General features: G+C 38.7%; 1 protein-coding gene across 1 annotated transcript in view; it reads left to right on the plus strand.

Annotated features, from left to right (window-relative positions):
* Positions 1–22,590, plus strand: part of LOC138195284 (VPS10 domain-containing receptor SorCS1-like) — a 44,700-nt gene that overhangs the window by 18,714 nt on the left and 3,396 nt on the right. The window contains exons 6-26 of the mRNA XM_069144568.1: positions 3,329–3,393; positions 3,896–4,014; positions 4,354–4,443; positions 5,320–5,499; positions 7,796–7,942; positions 8,552–8,654; positions 8,996–9,072; positions 9,686–9,777; positions 9,935–10,042; positions 10,342–10,459; positions 10,621–10,754; positions 11,792–11,905; positions 12,898–13,069; positions 13,354–13,540; positions 14,262–14,395; positions 14,493–14,616; positions 15,993–16,105; positions 16,939–17,073; positions 20,708–20,807; positions 21,189–21,297; positions 22,424–22,578. Coding sequence (XP_069000669.1) covers positions 3,329–3,393; positions 3,896–4,014; positions 4,354–4,443; positions 5,320–5,499; positions 7,796–7,942; positions 8,552–8,654; positions 8,996–9,072; positions 9,686–9,777; positions 9,935–10,042; positions 10,342–10,459; positions 10,621–10,754; positions 11,792–11,905; positions 12,898–13,069; positions 13,354–13,540; positions 14,262–14,395; positions 14,493–14,616; positions 15,993–16,105; positions 16,939–17,073; positions 20,708–20,807; positions 21,189–21,297; positions 22,424–22,578 — 2,576 coding nt within the window. The remainder of the gene's footprint in view (positions 1–3,328; positions 3,394–3,895; positions 4,015–4,353; positions 4,444–5,319; positions 5,500–7,795; positions 7,943–8,551; positions 8,655–8,995; positions 9,073–9,685; positions 9,778–9,934; positions 10,043–10,341; positions 10,460–10,620; positions 10,755–11,791; positions 11,906–12,897; positions 13,070–13,353; positions 13,541–14,261; positions 14,396–14,492; positions 14,617–15,992; positions 16,106–16,938; positions 17,074–20,707; positions 20,808–21,188; positions 21,298–22,423; positions 22,579–22,590) is intronic.

Here is a 22,590-nt window from a genome sequence, read left to right on the forward strand (position 1 = left end):
CTCATTTACAGTAATGTTAAGAAAAAACAGTAAAGTTACTGAGTTAGATTTTAACCCTTTAACAAGAGCGAGTTCTGGAGTCTCGTGTACTTTTAGGAAATGTCATGACATTTTTAAATTTGGTGACGTTTGTTATTCCGGCAAAGGTCAAATATGACTTGATGGAAGTCACTTTTATTACCAAACGACAAGCTTGGTGTTTTAGAAAGGCAGATCTTGTACTGATCAATAATGTATGTTTTCTTTTTTTCCAATTTTGTACATAATGTAATAAGTGTCTAGTTTACACATACTGATTAATATTTGAACTGTTGATCGCAGTCTCCTCATGAAATATTGTTGACATAGTGTCGGGATACCACAGTGTGTTACACATCGAATACCATCCACAAGTTTTTCATTTATTTTGTATGATACCTGATGTATATTGCACTGAATCAGGGCTGAGAATGTGACAGAGAGCTTTTGGGTGTCTCTTTGAATGTTTTAGCGTTATTAGTTCTTGGGAGCTGGTACAGGAATTGTGGCTCAGGATAAATGTTTAATTTCTAATAGTTTTTATAGTTGTTGGCCACAAAATCCTTTTCATACTCTTCCTCTCAGAATTAAAAAGCAAAACCACTGGTATTTGTTATCCTCAAAGTTGGATGTATGACACTAGTTTTTCATGGTGGTTGAGGAGTAATAACTTGCCAATCAAAAAAATACAGAAACTTGGGTAAACGTTGGGTTAACGGTTCTCCAGGTTGCAGTTAGCTTAGAACAGCTACATAACCTAAAACAGCTGCATGAAGTAAATCCACAAGACCGACTCTGTGTCTGTGTGAGTGTGGTTAGTTCCTATTTATTGTCAAATTCCCGGCCCGCATCTAAAAGACACTAAAAATACAATTGCAGTTTGTCAAACAATGAACTTCAGTCCCAGCTTATACACAACTTCCTCCATTGCTCCCATCATAATTACTTTGACAACTAAAAGTCAAAATAAACAAAAATATAGGTCGTTTTAACATCCTTCAACAATCGGCTAGTGTTGTTTTTGGTAGGAGGAGGGCCTGTGAAATCTGCTTCTAGACTCTACTTGAGTTTCATGAGGGAATGTGTTCATAATTTATGTTTGTACCAAACATTAACAGATGGTCTTTCCTAACACATCACTAACAATTTGCACTGAGTATCATGAGTATCACACTGTAACATGTTTTAAAAAATGAATACCAAATATAAATTTCACCTTACGCGCATCACCTTACTAATCTCACCTCACATCGGTGTACATGCAAAATTTCACAGTTATGGATCTTTCTAGTGAGCCAGTCATATTTACAAGTCATATTCTTTCCTATCAATATATTCCATATATTTTCAGTCATTATTTCCAGTTAGAATCAATATGCTAAATAAAGACAGCAATGTCTTTATTTTTTGCAATAAGTCTAAAATTGGGGTGTTACAAATTATCAATCAAAAAACAAAACTTTTTATGTTTAAATAAGCAATCACTTTCTCTTGTCTTGAAGGAAATAAGTAAACCAAACATGCCAGAAAAAAAAACGCTCCCCACAGCATCAGAGATTGACCATGAAGAATTACTTTAATTAAACCCAGCACTGCTCAACTTATCAAAGAGCAAACTGATGAGCATGATTTTCAAAAACATGTTAACAGTCGCCCTTACTAGGCAGTCGTAGTGGTGTGTGTTAGTTATGGGAGAACATGGTGTAACATTGCAGGGGTTTATATAAGAGCAAGAGCTGCTGTTCACTGATAGAATTGGATGAAGTATTTGACAGAAAGTCCATTAAAAGAGATGGAGCTGTGAGGCAATTACAGAGTGCTGAGGGAAGCAGGACGGGGGCTTTTTATATTATAGTTCAGACACAGTAAGGAAAATGAGAAGAAACCCATCTTCTGTCACAACAGCTGCTATTAATACAACAAGTGGTCACTCCCGTCGCTCTGCACTTACCATGGAGAATCTCCAGTAAAAGTAAATGAAATGGATAAGTACACCTTACACATAACGAGCAGTGCAGGTCAGACGTCCTTCAGGCCGGTGTTTATTGAAATGGTTCTTGTATTATTACACCCGAGAGAACAGAGTTGCCTCTTATTTCCTGTAAGAAAAGGAAAATTCAGGATGAAAACCCGAATCGAAAACAAATATTGCATTTAATAGAAACATTATGATTAATCCAAGCGAAATGGACTTTACTGAAAAGGTTTCTCATTTTTCTTTGTTTTTGTTATTATTTTCAGAGATTCACATTTTATAATGTGCCTAGAACAGCATCAAAGCAGTTTGTACAGCTTTTTGCCTCGATGTCTTATTAAGCCACCTGATGTTCAAAATAAATAACAAGCACGGTAAAATTACAAATGCAAAGTCTATTCTAAATTAGCGGTTCCCATCCTGGTGGTCAAATAGGTTTCCTAAATAAATCCGAGCCATCACAAGGTAATTAAGGGAAAGAGAATAAATTCTGTTACACCAAATTATTTGTCAAATTTTTACAAATTTTTTCTTCATGTTTACCAGAATACTTTTATGATTAATAAATATTTCCTAAGTTCTTATAACTAGCTAGTTTGAAACTATTTCTAAATAAGCTTGAGGAATCTATTAAATTAACTACTTATCCTTTCTAAATGTTATTAATCTAAGTTAGTTTACATATGAAATAGCCTTTGTACTTCACAGTTCGCATTAGTGTTGATGCACTGTAGAATGAGCGATTTTATGCTAATGTTATTTGAAGTTTACTGTAACGTGAAATATTTAAAAATCTAACCAGTATGGCATTTTTACCGGCATTATGTCAAAGTGTCAGAAATGTTGACATACTTCCTTTTCTCTTAATTTGTGAACATATTAGCAAGCTAACAGTTAAATCACTCAGTTAGCTGGTTACAACGGTGACTGGCAATGACTCAGTAACAACTAAAATTTTTGTAAAAACTGGTTTGTGTGGTGGTTTTTTTTGTATTTAGTGATGTGTAAATCTTCAAGTCCAGTGTAAAAAGGCTGATCTTTAACCTAAGAGCTGGCCCATCCATCTCGCTGAGATGGAAAATGTTTCAAGGACATATAATAAAAAAACGAGAAGGACATATAGTGTAAACCAAACAAGGACTTTTGCTTGCAGCTCATGTTTTCAGCAGGCTAGATTTATAGGTAACACCAAGACATTGTTCCCTTTTACAGTGCCACAAGCCAACAAGGTTAGACATTTGACTGAATATTGTGTCTCTAGTAATAAATGCAAAAAGAGACATGGTCTTTAAGCAGGAATCTAATGTTTCTTAGATGTTTGTCATGATGTTACAGGTCCCGACTGGGTTTGGACAAAGAGCAAGGGATGATTCACCTGGAGATCAGTGTCTCAGATGGACGTGAGTCATAACATCTGTTAACTTGGCAACATAGAAAAGTACATTTAGAGCAGATTTTACATCAAATTATCAACTTTTCTTACAATCCTTAAACCTGAATTTGACCAAAAAAAATGGTGGCTGTTCTGAAACTCTTCTCCCATCTGAACTGACTGCACGGAGACTCCTCATGCGATTAAGCTAATTCATTTTTCAAGGGCCAGGCTGTGACTTGGCTCTTTTCTTGGCCACAGTGCAGAGAGGGGGGCACTTCCATAAGGCCTTGTGTGTTAATGCCCTATCCCTGGGGAGACCGCCTCATTTGGCTGATGCTAACACACTCGGACAGCTCTCTCTACTTTATCTATTAGTGAGAATAAGGATTGGCCCCCAAAACTTTGCCTCTATGGCCCACTTGATACCATGAGCATAAGCAATGCTGAACCTTGATTGTGGACTACAGAAGGTTGCTTGTTTCTCCCTTTGTTGTATTTTTTTGTGCTCATTTCTTGCTTATCCACAGGGTCACAGTACATAACTTGTAAACTTCAGAATTGCTCTGATGGAAACAAGGGCAAGCCTTTCCCTGGCTCTATCATCCCCAATTCCCTCGTGGTTCAGGATGAATACGTTTTCATCCAGGTGGGTTTTTATTGCAAGGTCTGGCTTCATTAAAAGACAATCAAAAGCTGTAAAACTAATGCATTCAGTCGCATCTTAATGTACAGTCATGTTTTTCATTAACTAAAAGGGGCCATTATCCTGGGGAAGGATGGGGGGAAATTGAAATCACGGTGTTGTGTATTACTACAACTTCACTCTACCATAATGCACAACATCATAATTAGTAGCAAACTCAGAGTTTTGATGGTGGTTTAACTTGTTTGATACAAGCTTCCAGCAATCAGTGTATGCAGTAATGTTTATAAATATTTACCTGAATTTGAATGTGCTATAAATCTCTATATATTGCTTTTGTAGGTGCCAGTAGGTGGCCAGTCTGTCCATTATGTGTCCTATAAAAGAAATTCTTTCTACCCGATGAAGCTCCCCAAGTATACTCTGCCAAAGGTAGGATTACTGGAAAGAATGTGGTGTTTGGCAGGTCGAGCACATGCGGTGGAAGAGGCAACATACATTTTACAGTGAAACTCTATTTATTCCTGCAGGCTATTTTGAAGCATCATCATGGTTTTCTGTGGGTTGATTTTTTTTTTAAACTGTTTTAAGTAGGGTTGTTCCAAGTTAGTGATGATGTTTGCTGGTAAATCCATTAAATTGTTTTCCTCACATTATAATTCTCCTGAATACTGATTCAGTTATGCATGATTATATTCATATCCTTAGATCTCTGTTTATGTAAAACCAATGCACAGTTTTTCACCTTCTCTTTCGTCTGTATTAACAAATATTTACAAAAAAAATCATAATCTTGAGTTTCTGTCAGTGCTCCCCAGAACTCCAAAAGAACTTTTTGAAACAGGGAAGACCATTTCCATTTGCACAAAACTCCACTGCTTTCCATTTACTTAAAGGACAGCAGGGGGGGCCTGAGTTTGACAAACAGCGTCATAGCAACAGGAGAGATTTGCTGCCTCCAGTGTTATTTCGATAAATCTGTCCATCCATCCATCGACCTCTGTGAAAATGTCCTTGAGAAGGACACATATCACTTACCATTCTTCACTCTGGATAAGGGATTCAGTAAAATCATATGGATTCTGCCTTCATTTTTAGTTCATGGCTTGAAATGCCTGAGGTCTAATTGCTGAATGATGTGGAGAAGTGACAAATCGCTGGCTTGCCTGCATGTCTGTTGTGTGCACATTACTATGCACATTCACACTTTTTTTTTTTCATTCTTTAAAACAATTCTTAAAATTGTGTCGGCTGGATAGCTGACTAAGCCACATGGAGGCAATCTCTTCATTAATTCCACATATTCAGGACTTGCAGATAATCAGCACAGACGATAACCAGGTGGTGGCAGCGATTCAGGACTGGCACCAGAATGATTCCTACAACCTCTACATGTCCGAGTCCAGAGGGCTGTATTTCACCCTGATGCTGGAGGATGTCGTCAGCAGTGGAGGTCCGGAGGGCAACATCATGATAGACCTCTATGAGGTAGGTAGCGACAGTGCTGTTGGGTTGGTACTCTCAACTCATTACATGTTTTCGTATTATTGAGGCTTGTTGAGCTGAAAGAGCTCAAATCACTGCCCTGGTTTTGTAACTGCTGCAGTTTATGGGAGAATGTTCATTAATATTTATTAATTCTCATGTTGGCTTCTCAAAAATGCAGTAAGTATTGTGAGCAATGATCAGTCCAATTATACGTGCTAAATTATGCTCTGTTATGAAATATACACCACTTGTGCAAATCTGTGTTCATGCCATGTTTGTCATATTTTATATTAAAGTAGGGCTGAAACTTATTCATTATTAGTTAATCAACTAATAGATAATCTAATTCAGTTCAATTCAATTTTATTTACATAGTGACAAATCACAACAGAAGTCATCTAATAATTTGTATACCTAAGTATTAATTTATATTATTCATCCAACAAAAAAGCCAAATATTTATCATATCTGGGTTCTAAAAGTTGATCAGGTCTGTTTGTTCTGTTTTTTTTAATCTGTTTAATATCCTTGCAAATGAGTTTTCTGACTATATTATCATGTGTTTTAAACTACTTTACCTGCCAATAACAACAATTGTCATCTTTTATTAATTTACCAAACATTTTTCGATGACATGTTTGTTCTACAAGATGTCAGGTCGTGTCATGGTTTGCTTTTGTCATGTTTTGGACTTCATCCCTATTTAATCTTCTTAGTTTCAGTCTGGGTTTCCTGTGTAACTTTAGTCTGTTGTCTTTTCCTGTTTTATTTTGGAATCTTCCTCTGTCTTGTCATTTTCTGTTCCTACCATTTTGTTTCCGACTCATTGATCTGGTTCATCTGTTTACCATCAGCCTCATCTGCTTATATCCGTCCTTTTGGCCTTCTTTTGTTGTCAGTCCTTCACATTAAGTCCACGTCAACCCTGTCTTTTGTCCGGAGTTTCCTTTCATCCAGGTTTTTTGAGTTCTTCTCATTTCCCTCATGTCTGTTTGTTCAGTTTTATTTTTGGACTTGGTTTTTGGATTCAGCCTGTTTTGGCTCGCGTTTCTTTTGTACCAGCCGCAACATCTTCGTTCACTTAAATACATATTTTTTTTACTTTTGAACCTCCTGTTGTGTCATGCGTTTGGTTCTCATCTGCCATTGAGACATAACAGGTTTGTGTTCTTTAGAAGTAAAGGTTGTTTTTCACATATGCTTAAAATAAAATTAAAAAATCTCTTAATTATCAATCTACTCACATTCACATGTAATTTAGAGTCTCCTATTCCTTTATTTACCCTTTATCTTCACTATAAGAGGTCACTGAAGGTAACGCAGGGAGAGCATACAAATAAAGAGGCCACCGTGTACATCTGAGAGCACCATACAAATTTAAATTCCTGATTCGGGAGCTTTCCTGAACAATAAAACAGGCTCTGACAAGTAAAGTACCAACAGACAGCCTAGTTCCCTCAGAGTTATTCTTGATTTTGTGCTGTGTTTTTCTTAAGTGTACCCCGCGCTCAGATGACTTGGATGTCTTCACCATAATGGAACAGATGTTAGTACATTACATTCGTCTGAGTGTCTCTCTCATGTCCACTTTATGCCTGCTTTTATTATGTTTTTCATGTGACATTAGTGCTGCACAAAAGAAACATTTAGCAGGTTGAGTCTCGAGATGACATACCATGAATACACACATTTAGTAAACACTGGTGACACTGGCAGTGTATAGTTATAATGCAGGAGAAATAGCAGCTTTAACTTGTGCACTGAACATGCTGACAGATCTACTATGAGGTTGCAATGACGTGCACATGTATGCATCCGTCTGGATTATCCTCATCCTTAGCCAGCAGTAAAAGCATCCCTTTGTTACAAATCTATGATTGCCACCAGCAGTCGTTCCTCTGACCTCCACACACAGGTTATGCCCACAAACATTTAGGTGCAGTGACCAGTAGAAGATATGAAAGGATAATTTTCCCTTTGACAAAGATATATCAAAATGGAGGAGAAATGTGGACTCAAGTGATAGCTGTATGTGAGAGCCTGCATCTCCGTGCACATAAATACAAAGAAGAAGAAATATCTCAGGGCTGTGCCATATGTTGTTTTGATTCTGCAGAGTCCTACAGATGGTCCAAAATAGTGCTCCATGTCAGAAAAGCTATCACTTTCAGACATCTCCTCCTCTCCGAACTAGGCTTTCAGCTTTACTTAAGTTTGAATAATTTACGGTTATTTTTTTCCCCTCCCTTTCTGGTTATTTTCCCCCCCTACCGCTCTCCGTCTCTCATGTTCGCAGGTTGCCGGGATTAAAGGGGTGTTCCTGTCAAATAAAGTTGTTGAGAACCAAGTCAAAACTTATATCACATACAACAAGGGGAGAGACTGGCGTCTTCTTCAGGCTCCAACAACCGATCTCCAGGGAAACACGGTCTATTGTGAACAAGTAAGTGGGCCACTGACGAGAAATAGATTTGGATTTCCATTATCTTCTCACAAAAATGCTGCACTGAATCATGCCCTACCATGATCAACGATATCTGTGTCATAGCAACACAGCTCTGAATGTTTGTAACTGAAAAGACCATTCCCCTAATTTAGCAAATCTTCTGTCCAGTGTGGCAAATCTTACTCATTTATATCAAATATGAATTAGTCTCAACATAACAGTCCCTTATATTTCATAAACCCAACCATTCTTATATTATTTGTATTAATATAGCTAACACTGATAGTATAATGTATTTCAATAGTTTGGCAAGGATTTTATCATCATATCTTTTGATATATTGCATTGTATAACATATTGTATCAGAATTATTGGGATTATTTTGTGTTAGTGTGCTGAAGTGCAGCAAAATCATAGTAACAGTTACACGTATCAATTATGTCTAAAGAAGATATAATAGCGAAATCATTGTCTAGTAATAAAAGCTTCACTGTTAATTCAGGACAGTTATTATGATGGCTTGTACTTCACATGAACCAGATCTGTGTCAAGCCTTTCATTTATACCTTTTCGCTTCAGAAAACTAATCTCCTTTGTGTTTTGCAGCCGTACTGCTCGTTGCATCTACACCTTCATGTATCGGAGAATCCTTACACCTCGGGAAACATTGTCAGCAAAGACTCAGCTCCAGGAATTATAATAGCGTCGGGTGAGGAGATTATTTTATGTGCTCTTCTTTAGCACAGCCCAACAGTTGTTTACTCTCTGCCTTAATGCTGTTCTTTGATCATATCACTGAGCACTACCAGTCGAATCCGTTCTTCAGTTCTTTTCCCTGCGTTGTTTTACTCAGCCTACAACACTTAACAAAATGAAATGAAATGTAGTTTTTCTGCACAGCTGTTCCTTCAGTGTTACTTCAGTGGAAAGAAGGACAAAACATTCAATTTAAAAAAAATAAACATACTGATTTGCCTGGTTACTGTTTAAATGACATACTTAAAATATTAAGATAAAAAATAGAGCTATTCTCTTTGGTTTTGTATTCAGGTGTGGTTGGACCTGAGCTGACCAGTAATAATGTCAGTATCTTCATCACATCTGATGCTGGAAACACCTGGAGAGAGGTACAGTATTTTAACATTACATAACATTTTGTGATACTGGTACTTCTACAATGCATATATCTCTGCAGCAGTACTTTCTACATTACTTTGCTAAGTATGATCGTATTATTCTTTTAATATATTTTTATCCATTCAGCAAAATAGAGGGCTTTTGTGTTAAATTCTGTCTTCTCTCGAACTTTCACTCTATATACAGAATGACATTTTAAAAAAAGATGACATTTGTCAGGCATTATCTGAACTAAAAACAAGAGAGCACAACAAGAAATATGAGGATCCAATGGCAACTTTCATATCTCGCTTTTCAGTCATTGGTGCCTTTGCAAAGAACTAAAGATGAGAGGTTTGACAGCCAGCCTTGCACATCTCTGATCTTTAAAACAAATAAATCAAAGGGAGCATACAGATTTTTGCTACTGGCTTAAGACTCCAGAAATCAACAAAGAGAGCAACACTTGCTTGACACTTTTATTTATTCACACAACTGAGACTGTGTTAGGAGCAGTTGTGATTTCCTGCTTGTTTATTGTGTACGTGTGAGCATGCATGTTCCTTATGTTGGCACTGTGAGTTTTTCTCAGCTGTGATAAAGTAGAGCTGGTTGTGTCTGTAGGTTTTTCAGGAAGAGTACAGTGTGTTTTTCCTGAATCAAGGAGGATCTCTGGTGGCCATCCGACACACACCTCTGCCAATTAGACACATTTGGTAAGGCTCTCCAAGGATGCACAGCATCTTTTTAGAGACTCTATTCAATCTTCAAAACAAGGAGTGAGACTGCTTTCCTGCTGAGGATTTTCTTCACTGAATTCTGCTCTATTTGTAGCTGGTCTGTCTATGATCCAACCATTGTTCTCTCCCTCAGGCTGAGTTTTGATGAGGGCAGAAACTGGGACAAATATAGCTTCACCTCCTCTCCGCTCTACGTTGATGGGGTGCTGGGGGAGCCTGGAGAGGACACCCTTATAATGACGTAAGGACAGGAAGGAACCGTGAAGAGATGGTGTCTCCAGTTTGTTAATTACTGCACTGGCTAATTATATATTAACCTAATGACGACTTAGAGGATTCCATAAATATCCTTGACTTTATTTAATGTTGTTTGGAAATAAGCCTGAGATGCAGAGGAGGAGTTCCTCTCCCACAGTGGATTAAAGTCAGTGCATTTTAAATCAGCGGAGTTATAAGGTTTTCACATTCCAGCTTTCTTTTCTTGACTCTGCCCCATATACCAAATGTTTCTGACCTCATTTTTGTGACTTGTTTGTGCAGAATATTTGGTCATTTCAGTCATCGATCGGAGTGGCAGCTTGTCAAGATTGACTTCCGGTCCATTTTCCAACAGCAGTGCACATCTGAGGATTATCTGACATGGCAGTTAAACAATGAGGTAATGGGATCTTTCAGGTACTTGACTGTTGATAACATGGGGATTCCGTGTTTGACTAAACTCAAGCGAATCTCTTTGATTTAGTCACACAATAAAAGCAAGACGGCAAAGAGAAAAGAATAAGAACCTCTGAAATGTTTATGATGCATTATTTATCACAGGGCGAAGTGTGCATCATGGGAATGAAGAGAATCTTCCAAAAACTGAAAGCAAACGTTCGATGTGTCAAGGCCAGAGATCAGTATATTTCCCAGATGTCAGACTCCTGCCCGTGCACAGAGGCAGACTTTGAGTGGTGAGTTCCCTTCTGTGCAGCTATACTCTTTTCACTTCATTAAATCCAGTGCACAACACTTGATCAATCTCCAGAGGCAGAGTCTGCGAAGCAAACATAAGGCAACAACAAGATGAGTATTTGAAGAGTCATATTTTATAATTCACAACTTGTCATTTCTATTTTTGCAATATTTTTGTCAACTTTTTGTACACTGTCAACAAGATGTAACTTGATAAAAAAAAAAAAAGTCAGTTGTTGCAGGGCATATTTTTGCAACGCATACAAGAGTGATATCATAATAATATGGCAAAAATATGAATAATTACAAATAATCAAACTGATGTTCTGTGGCATGGCACATCAGACAAGGCTTAAATAATGTGCTACTAAAACTTAATTCATGAACTATAATTGTGCTGCAATGACTCGTTTGGAAGCCATACGTTTATAAAACATTGCTCCATGGTCATTGTTTCAAATTATTTGTATTTAAGTGAGGAATGATTTACTGAGAATATTGAAGGCCAAACCTCACAATCAAATCTGTGATAGCAGAATATTGCTGCATTTTTCAAGTGTACTTCAACAGATTTACAGAATAAAAAATAACAGTGAGTCTAGACTCTGTTATCGCTTTTCTGAATGTCCAACAAAAATGACTTGAATACTTGTGTATCACTTCACTTTGTCTCATACTTTCTTTTATCTTTCTTATCTGACTGACACTGATTGAAAGCTAAACACCACTTTACTAAAAGACTTGTGGCTCCTGAGATTGTGTTGCTCTCATGGTGATGAAAGAATTATAACCCATCCCTCAGACTTTGCCAAGGCAAAATGATAGCTTTTGTAAACATGGACAATGCGTTTTTCTGCTTTAAATGTTTGCTACATAAAACATCAATACTTGGAGCTGCTAGTCTCGGACATTTCTGTAGGCAGCAGACATGCACTTATTGACTCTATTTCAGCTGAGTATTTCTATTTGACATTTTAAATGAATGACAACAAATCTTGATAAGACCTCGGTGTGTCTCTTTTCCTCTCTGAAACAGTGACTACGGGTTTGAGAGGCAGATTGATGGAAGCTGCACTCTCTCTTTCTGGTTCGTTCCTTCAGCAACATCTAAAAACTGCATCACCGGGGACAGCTTCCTCAACACCACGGGGTACGCCTGATTCGATCGTAATAACTTCCGCAGCAGAAGTAGTTGATGCACAGATGTCTTTCGTTACTTCTAAAACCAGCCTCTTTTTTTTTTAAATCATCTGCTTCACTGTGTGTAAATGATTGTTTTCATAATACGCACTGTTCACATTAATGTTCAATGCTGAAACAGGGTACTTCTACGGTCACCGAGGTGGACATAAAAAGTTTGTGGTGGCTAATAAATTGTTTTTTTTTTTTTTTTAAATGAATTAACATATCCACAAATTTGTTTTAAGCAGGAAAATCAGAGCACAAACAGGATTAAAAATTGGCATGAGGCTGATCTTTAGTATATATTTGCAACAATAACAATAAACTACCAGCCACATTATGCCGACTGCACATAGCACACCTCCCACTACAATGAATTCATAATCGCTGGATCACAATCATTTTGACCAACTGTTAGTTATCAACTGTATAAAAACAGCCGAGTGAAACAAACATCACTGTTTCTGAGTCATTTTCTGCCATTTAAAGTTTGACTGGCGCTCTTGATGATGTCATTTTATTTCGTCCTGTACTTTTGCTCTGGTTTGATGACACGAGTGGACATGAGCGCCACTGACTGTTTATCTTGACGCGCTTAACCTCTCATTTTTGACTGACTGTATTTTGATGAGCATCTATCGACATGAAGATCAATGATTTAGTTGCAAAGCCAAAAATCCCAGCACCGCTGTGGGAACATTTTGGTTTTAATCCAGATGAGAGGAGAGAGTGTGATATGTTGAAGGAACCCTACCTCCCACCACTCTGGACATCACATGCTGCAACTGAGGACTGCTTGAAAACTAGTTCGTAAAAGTACTGGACTGTGGGGAATGTGAGACAAGAATGTCGGGAGCCACTGTTGTATATCTCTAATGCATGTCTTCCCCTTATGTGCATGTGTGTCTGCTTTTACAGTCATGCAGAGCTCATGTGTGACTTTTCTTTAATGAATTGCAGATATCGCAAGGCTTTGTCTAACAACTGCACCGAGGGAAGTCTGTTGAGGTACAGCCCCAGGCGACAAAAGTGCCCCAGCCAGGCTCCCAGGGGCCTCCAGCTCTTCACCAGTGAGGGGACGCTGGTCGCAACACTGGGGAGGAATGTCACCTTCTTGGTCTTTCTAGAAGAGGTGCTGACTTCACTTCAACAAAGAAACAGTAGTGTCTGTTCTAGGGCAATGCTTGTAGGCTGCATGCTTTTTCCTTTAGTGCACTGTATATCAAGATGCTGTCAGAAACGTAGCACAGAGGCTGGAGCGGCGGCGTATCAAGTAAATATGCAGTGATGTGATTTACAACAGGACCTCATTCTCGTAGATATTATGGAGAATTTACTCTGTTATTTGTCAGCAAGGACACTGACAAACAACTGAGGTCACATTGTGAGTGACAGTATTTTATTTTCTTTTTGAAGGGTCTTGGCTCCATGACAAGTATAACAGTGGACTTCGGTGACGGGACCGCCATATCGTATGTTAACATAACCTCCATCGATGACGGGGTGAAGCATATGTACAGCAAAGTTGGCATCTACCAAGTTTCTGCCACAGCAAGCAACACTTTGGGCTTGGACAGGGTCATACTCTACCTCCACGTCTCCTGTGAGTCAAAACCAGTAAACTATCCTTCATATGCTGCTGCTTAAACAAACAAAAGCATGTAATATCCCTTAAACTCAGGCCAGGATTTTGTATCAGGGGGCATAGCTGACAGTTTCCTGACACAAAAATGAATTTGTTAGGGACTAATTTCTGTTTAATTAATACAAAGTGACTGCACCGCAATATAAGCTACAGCCTTAATCTTTGACTAGTCCCAGACTGTAAGATCCAGTAGCCTTCCAAGAGGTCAAGACACTTCAACTTGTGAGCCTTTAGAAAGACACAATATAATAAAACACTCGAGCAAATACATTCCTGACTCTTCTGCAGCTTCAAATTGCCTCATTAAAGTAAGACGCCATACAAAATCTCCATCCAAAGTTTAGAGTGTCACTCATCCTGCGTAGGCGTAAAAAACAGCCGTTTGTTGTCTCCTCATTGACAGAGCAGGACACCGGTAGTCGCCTTGAATTCAACTCATTATAATGGATTCCAGTGGTGACATTCTCATGGTCACAAAAAGCATCAATACATCTTGTCCAACCACTCCTGCAGTGCAATCAGCTTCCACAATATGCACAGTGTGTCGCAGGCAGTCATTGTTGAGCCAGAATATGGTTAAATACGTAGCTTCTGGTTAGATTTTAGATTTCGGGCACCATGGAAGCACCATGATTAGCCATACTTTAATAAAAGGTGTGACTTTGTTTCCTCTCTAAAGGTCAACTTGAGCAGGTCCAGCTGTTGGCTCCTTCAGTGGTCATCAAGAACAAAGCAGTAAACCTGACAACAGTGCTTCGGCCCAGTAATGTGGGAACAGTCATTTATTACTGGTGGTTTGATAACAAAACGGAGGTAAGCCTCACTTTCTCATTCGACACCACGCCCTCTACTTAGTGAGTGACATGATGGTAGATAGTTCCATTGAATCTCCTGTCTGTCTGCCTTTCAGCCTGTCGTGACCCTCGATGGAGCAACGTCATTCACTTTTTCCAAGGAGGGAAGTCACACTGTCACTGTTCAGGCTTCAGTTGGTAATACTGTCCATCAGGACCAAATGAGCTTGGCAGTTTATGGTATGTAATATTTTTTTATGAAACTCAGACAGCCTAATTATATCATAGTGAAGTGAAAAATGTGGAATCGATTCTGTCTTTTGAAATTGAGAGTAAATAAATACAATTCTTAAAAACGTCATGGCCTTTTGACATTTTAAAAAAGGCTCTGGAGCTTTCAGCCAAAACTCAAAGCCTTTTTTACAGAAGGTAGTTTGCAGAGTTGCTGTGGTGATGATTAAGTTGTTAAATAACTGCAGAGTTTTGGTTATGCAAAAACCTTTTGGACAATTACTTGAATTGCACTTTTAGCTTTGCACCAGTCTTTTAACTGTCGCTCATATTGTTTTTATGTTTTAAATGATGCGTGTTAAATTCCTTGCACCCTTGACTTAAGATAAATGTTTTCAATCCATCGTATGTGTATTTTTATGGATATGCCTGAAATAACAAATAAATTGAACCTTGAATCAAAGGCCATGAGATACGACTGAAAGCACCAAAAAAACTAATTTATGAAACCTGTGAAAAGATTCTTTTTTAAATAAAAATCGCTGTTTGTAATGTCAGGAATTAAACTTTTTAAAAATAAAAATGTATTGATTAGTTATACTTTGACAATAGCTTGGAAAATCAGAAGCAGATAATAACTTATCTACGTCTAATTTCACAAATCACCTTGCCAGTAACTTTTACTGTAAAAAATATTTTACTTTCTTTTATAGACATATCCAACAACATATGGAACTTGTACATGCTCAAGGCCTACATCATTGATCTCACTAAGAAATTAATTCACAATCAAAAACCATCCAAACAAAAGCACATACTATTACAATATACAGAATCTGACAAAGGCAACCCATGAGTGGGTAACACAAAAACTACATACTGTACACAGATACAAACGCATATAGGCTATACATCAACGTTCACACCATTTATGTGGCTCAAATACTTTCCAAAGATCAAAATTCATAGGGAATTGCCAAAGTTCGTGAAATTCCCGGGGCTTCTCTTTGAAGAGTGAAGGAGTTAGCAGGATAGCAAATCTCCAGCGAGCAGCCGTTCATTTCCTTTCTGCAAATAGTGCAAGATCAATATGATGAATGCACAGGAATCAACAACAGATTTCCAAAATGAGGGTGGAAGGACACGGGAACCAAATATACATGAAACAAACTGGACTTCCAGGCAGAAATATGTCTATTTCTATTTGTCAGTTTCAATTTGGCAATCATGTTGCCATTTAAGTCTATTAGAGTCTCTTTTTTTCTGATAAAAATACATAACTGACCTCACAATCACGGTAAGGGTTATTTCAAGTATCTGAAGTGGATTACTGCACAGAGCGATTTTACATGGTGAAGTTAGACTGAAGATAATCTGTTTTTCAGATTATTTCCGGTCACATATTTTGGCCTTTTCTTCTAATTTGGACGAGATGAATCCCGGGGTGTCTGAGTGGAGAGAGGACATCGGCAGAGTCGTGAAGAGCTGCATGGTTCAGGTCAGTTCTTCAGCTGCTAGTATTATAAAGTCCGTAACACACTCAGGAATGAAGTAAAGTCTGAAAGACCTCATTTAGATTCTGGCAATTAGCAACTTTACACTGGTGTAGAGAGAAGAACTCAAAGTCCCTGTTGAGTGAGCCAATAACATTTCTGTTCTTGTTATGCAGCATTTGTAATGTGTGCATGTGATCTTGTCAAGTGTTTCACTCCACTACTTGTGGTGTCTTTAACCTCACTTGCTGTGTAATTACTTGTTAACCTCTGCGCGCTGACTTAGCACATCGCCTGGAATCATTATTACCAGCGCAGGCTTTCAACCGAACATGTCAAAACACTAAAGGGCAGTAAAAGCATTGCTGTCTCAGTTACCCGTTGCTGGTGAGAGAACACCAAAACTCCAAGTAAAAAGAGCCTGTCTGTTGTTAAGTGTGTCTGGTTTTCCCTTTCAGACACTGTGGGCATGTCAGAAGAGCAGCGTGTTATGTAAAAGACCTGGTTACTGAGCTCTATATATATCCTACAGTAGCCCTCAGTATGAAACATTCACTTTGACCTTCTGTCTTGTCAGATATTACCAAGCTTTACACCAGGAAACTGACAGCAGACCTCTGGTTACGGCATAAATGCACTAAAAGCCCCAGCCTTTACCAAACACTGTCAAATTGAGCTTGCATGTTGCACTTGATTCGTGCATTACATGTTGACAGTGACTGGTACTTGGGCAAATGATGTGTGAAGCAGGAAGCAGAAAGTATTTACTCATTAATACAGGTGACCTCCAAGTCAATTAAAAAACCTTTTTAATGAGGGTTTGTTGTTTTGATTAAAGGTCACAGGAATCGGTGAGGATCGGCTCCTGGTCACAGTGCTTCCAGGTTTACCGACCACAGCAGAGGTTTTCATTGTGCCTGAGAGGAGGGCGAGAGACAGAGCCGTGGATGAAAAGTGGGCGCACCTGGATCAGGTACTGTCTCATTAAATCATTATAATACCTGCTGGCAGATGCTCAGTAGAATGTGGGTTTCTATAATCCAAGAAAAAGTAAGCTGAGAAGTAAAGAGAGAGTCTCTGGAGAGAAGGTCCCAGGAGAATACGTCCTTTACTTTAGAGTGTCATACGGCACTGTTGAGTTAGCGGTTGTAGAGAATATGTTTTATGGTGTTCCTCTCACCAAAAGGTTACATCTTGTTTTCCTGCTTTGTTTTTATTGATATTTTCAAACACAATGAGAAAGTTCTTACAGACAATACAATATTCATACAGCAACAGCTTTTCACTGATAAGCTCAGCTCCTTTTCCACTTTTCCACAACCCGATTTGAATCCACTTAAATTTGTGTTTTTTTTTTCCATTGGGTTAAAGTTATGATTAGTAACTGGTTCCAGGAGCTATAAGGCTTGATCAATAAGTACTGAGACTGCTCCTGTTGCATGCTGACAGAGTGCAGCATTGAGACGTACGCGGTATAAGTACTCCAAGTTTTGTCGCTTGATCAAAATCAGCAACTGAGTTGCACAAACTTTTGTGAGCAGTAGTCCAGGTGTGTGTCTGTGATTCCAAGTAAGAAGTTCCAAACTAGTAAAGCAGCCGCAATGTTTTTCAATCACTTGACTACCTGGTTAATGGCAACTGGCATAACTACACCGTGGTCAGCTGAAGGGGTGCAGATGTCCCTCTGTTTTGTGGCCAACAAAAGTAACCAACAAGTGTGTGATGACATCACTGTAGTTTCATGTAATGACGCTGCATTGCAAAGGGTTTAATCTACAGTGGAAAGTCAAAAGTACCAAAAGCGAGCAGAGTCCAGGAGAGTAGAACCGGTTTCAGCAATGTAAAAGGGGCTATATATGTTTTATAGTCACATGTAGGCTACAGCATGTCGTCCACTTTTTACACTATTTTAAATATTTTTCATATAATTGTCACAAGTTAAAGGACAAAAATATGAAAATGGTCAGCCATTTTTTTTTTTTACCACACTGCCTCCAACATAAATTTTGTCCATGAGAACCTTTTTTTTTGTTTATTTTTGTTTTGGTAATCTTTATCTGGCTTTCCCATGTACAATATCACTACAATCACCCCCAATTATCTCAGATTCTTTCTCCAGTTTCTCACTGACTTGGACAGTCAAGCCATATTTGGAGTTTTGGAAATCTTAAAGAAAACGTTACATCCTCACTGGACTGTCTCTGTTTGTCCACAGCATTTACCAAATAGAATAAATAGAGACAATACTTGCACAATATCTCCAGTCTTATCTCTAACTATTAGTCCCAGGTCCAGTTTATTTACTTTATGTATTTGAGACAGACAGTCTGCAGTACAAGAAGTGAAAAGTCAAACTTACTCAGCATTATTACTAATTGTTTTCCAGATCTTTTATGATTATTATTTCACGTTTGAATCATTTCTTTCATGAGCCATTATTTTAATTTATTGCAGTCAGGAATGAGAATCTACTTGTGGAGGCTGGAAACTTGTTTTCGGTGAGGCAATACATCACAATGAGCATCATGTCCGCATTTATTTTTGTCAGTTACATTATCGTTGCATAGAAAGACAGTTTTAAGTGCAGCTTGATTTGGAAAGTCTACACTCCATCGCCGCGCAACAGTAAGGTTAGCTTTGACACAAATAAATGCAGACATGATGCTCATTGTGATGGATTACCGAAATCAGCCAAGTTTAAAGTCTCTGCAAATGTATTTTCATACCGCGGTGAAATGAATGGATGTCACTGGCTGCATGGTGGGTGGGAAAAATACGATGTCACGCCTCGGAAAAGGTCAGCAGTAATGAGGACTGTGCATTTTTTTGTGGTAATTGTGCTAAAACATGCTCAAACTTTGGTGTGGTCCATTAAGTGGAAAACACAGAGAACAAGAGGAATGGAATTGGCTCAGCGTTATTAGCATACAGGCACACAGGACCCATCTCATCTCAAACACCTCCGCACTTTCAATGGCAGCTTGATACTTTCTCTTTGTGTAGTTCCCACATACCAGAGTCATGCAATCGAAGAGCTGCTTCTTAATTTGACTGTATTCATGACTTTAGAGTGGTTTAATCATGCCTCACAAACTTAAATGGTCAATTTAGGTTTGTTTTTTTGCCTCCAAACAAAAAAAAACACGTTTTTTCTCTTTGGTTGCGCTCATTCTTTCACAGAAGCTCAAAGGAGATGTATATTTTTTGTGCTAAATATTTGTGTCCCCACACATGCACCTTTTATTTCAATGCTGCCTGAAGAGTAATGCATCATGTCAGCACTAGAGGGCAATGCCTTCCCGTGTAAAAGCACTGAAACAGCATCCATAACATCAGTGAAATAATAAAAAGTATCCCAGAACGAGTTGTCTGACTCACTGCCACCTTTTAGAAGTTTAGAAATTTGCATAGACCTTTAGATAATGAAAACAACATCAAAGCCGCCGTGCTTTGTGGCTGTTATTATTTTGTTACTGCGTAAGAAGATTCTTGGAAGTTGATTTCTTATCATGTTACGGAAAGCTATCAAAGAGATGAACGAAACAATAAAATAGAGATGTTTTTAAAGCACAGGGTAGACAAGCTCATTTATTCATCATAGCGGCGAGGACCGCGATGTATCACACGTAAACATAATTCTGCTGGCTCACAGTCAGTCTTGAGCTACAAGTTAATAGCTATTTAATTACATTGATGCATCATATAATTGGCACCATCGAGAAGGGAGACAAACTGGGCCAAGCGGCCTGGACTGGGAATTAAAGAGATGTATTTATCTAAAGCCTGTCTGATTACCTGGCAGAACCTCACAGACAATAGGGTAATAAATCTTCAGTTCACTGTTCTCATCTCCAGTGAATGACTTGCGATGCGGAGGCATTAAGTGAGTGTGTGCCCACACATACACATGTGGATGTGTGGAGTTTATGTGTGGAGCAGCTTATTAAAATGTGTAATAGATTTACTGACCCTGATATGCCACTAGAACAAAAAGTAATTATTCATACTGTGTAGAGCAGTCTAATTTTAACCAGTGGAAAGATTTTAGAAAGAGCGAGATGGAATTAGTGAAGCATGGCTAAGGACTCAAATGGGCACTGGGAAGGCATTTTGGTCTCTTGTTAAATGACTGCTTCATCAAGGTGTGAAAAACAGGAAAACGCGAGGCTCTGTAGGGAGAAAAATTAAAACAGCTATTTGATGCTATTAAAACTTACTTTGAGTTCCAATAACGCTGCCTCACTCAACTTTTAAATGGGTAAATCACACTCTCTTTGATATAGGTATATTGACGAAAAATATAGGTAAAAAAAAAATTCCTGCTGAGATAAAAATAGCAAAAGATGATTATTTTTTAAAATGTCACTGACACACCACAAGCAGAACGCCCTCATACGCCATTTAAGCTTGTTCGGTTTCAGGGCAGCAGGTTTGGTTTTCCACATGTCACATCAACATTTGCTCCTCTTTAGAAGGAAGCAAAAATTCAGATTCATAATTCAGGCTGTTGGATGAAATGACTGCGGTTGAAATATTGATGACCGTGGAATATTGCCGTACAGCTGCTGCTAACGGACTCTTCTCCGCTCTGTCACTCCTCCTCATAGCTTTCTCAGGTTCTGCTAAGTGCTCTGAACCAGGACCTCATCCAGTTCACACTCAAACCCGGCGTGCAGGTGAACGTGTACGCCACACAGCTGTCTCCAGGTGAGTCTGCCGCACACCAACCTGAACAAACGGCAGTCTGATCCGCCTTCTCCAGGTCATCTGAGGTCAGACTTCGTGCACTTCTTCCAGTTTGTGGACGGAGACGACAACAAACTCACTTTCAAATTTAAACTAAAATCTATAAATCACAACTGATCAACGGACTGTTTTTTGTCTTTAAGTATCTAATGGGTGTATTATTTGTTTTTAATGCATGTACTCATGTGCTGATTAGCTCTCCCTATTATAATTTTCAGATTCTCCCCTGATATGTAATAGGATTATAGTACAATTTATATTTATATAAGACATCAAAAATATGCATTTGTCCTCATTTAACATGCATGTGCACTCATTTCTCTCCATTTCCCTCCTTAAAAGCTCCTCTTGTGGACAGCAGTCATAGCAGCCACAGCGGCACTGCAGTCATCATGCTCGTGTCAGTCGTCCTGATGGGCTTGGCTGTCTTCGTAATATATAAATTTAAAAGGTACAGTATGCCGGATACAATAGATTGCAACTGCACATAGGGATCATTCAAAGGGAGATCAGTTTGGCTGAATGTGTGCAATTTAATCCTCAGATTTTCAGACACATCACTGTAAATATTTGTGATAAGATGTTATATTGCTTTGTGCGTCTATGTGTGTGTGTGTGTGTGTGTGTGTGTGTGTGTGTGTGTATTTGCACAGCCACATTTTCAGTCGCTCCCATTATCTACAAGCTACCACCTAACTGCTGAACTCCTAAAACTTTACAGAAGTATTCAGACTCCATATATCTCTGAGTTATGGACGTCGGCGACACAATAATAGCTTGAGGAATAAGACAATTCCCCTCTGTCTCAATCTGCAGAATATTACAGGGAATGACAGTCTAATCAATTCTCCCAGAGTGCCGAATGGGTGTCAGAGTCCTGCAGTTATCAATATTCATCTATCTGACAATGTGAGGGTTGACCTTTTCGGAAATGCTAAACACAACCATTCAAGGTGAGGCACACTCGGCAGAATGGCAGGAAAGGTTGAGGAGATAAGTCCTGAGACAACATATATTATACAGTGAGGGACATACAGTAAATAGCATCCTCCGCTGCAGGTAATCCCATGCCTATCATGCCGGGAAGGGCTGAGCTCCTCTTTAGTTTGTGAAATTTTACTCATTATAAAGTAAACCATTACTTAATTTGAACTTGCAGGATTGGAATTACTACATTAAGAAATCAACTGTGAGTTTCTTAAGCTCCCTCAAATGTCACAGCAGCAGCTGCAGCACAAAGTCACAAGGGGAGGATCTGAAATTAGAAATGCAAGATGTTAGTTTTAAAGCAGAATTGGGGGATGCATCTGAGGGGATAAAAAATTGATTGAAAACTTAGGTGAACAATATGAAAGTGAGAGAGCAATGCCCAGTGGAATGCAAAATGCCCTAGTTTTCCAGCTTTCAAGCAATCCGCTGCCATCCCTAACAGTTAAAAATAGTGTGTGACACATTATGCTTAGTGAAAGCATTAGTGAAACAGACCTGATGGCAGGTTTCCATTAACTTGCTTTTTTTTTTTTTTATATTTTTTTTTTTTTTTTTTGTTCTCTCCCCCCACTCTGCACGACCTACAGGAAGATCCCGGGCATGAACACATACACAGCGGAGCAGCCCGACAAAGAACAAGAGGTCATCCCGACAGTGACCTCGATAGCCATCCCAAACCCTGAGGGGGACAAGCTGACCTCTCTCGATCATGTGGATGTACAGTTGGACTCAACCAGCAGAGGTATGTATGTTT

This window comes from Embiotoca jacksoni, unplaced genomic scaffold, assembly GCF_022577435.1.
Source record: "Embiotoca jacksoni isolate LCO1_2020_lvr unplaced genomic scaffold, fEmbJac1.0.p SCAF_12, whole genome shotgun sequence".
NCBI classification, from domain to species: Eukaryota; Metazoa; Chordata; class Actinopteri; family Embiotocidae; genus Embiotoca; species Embiotoca jacksoni.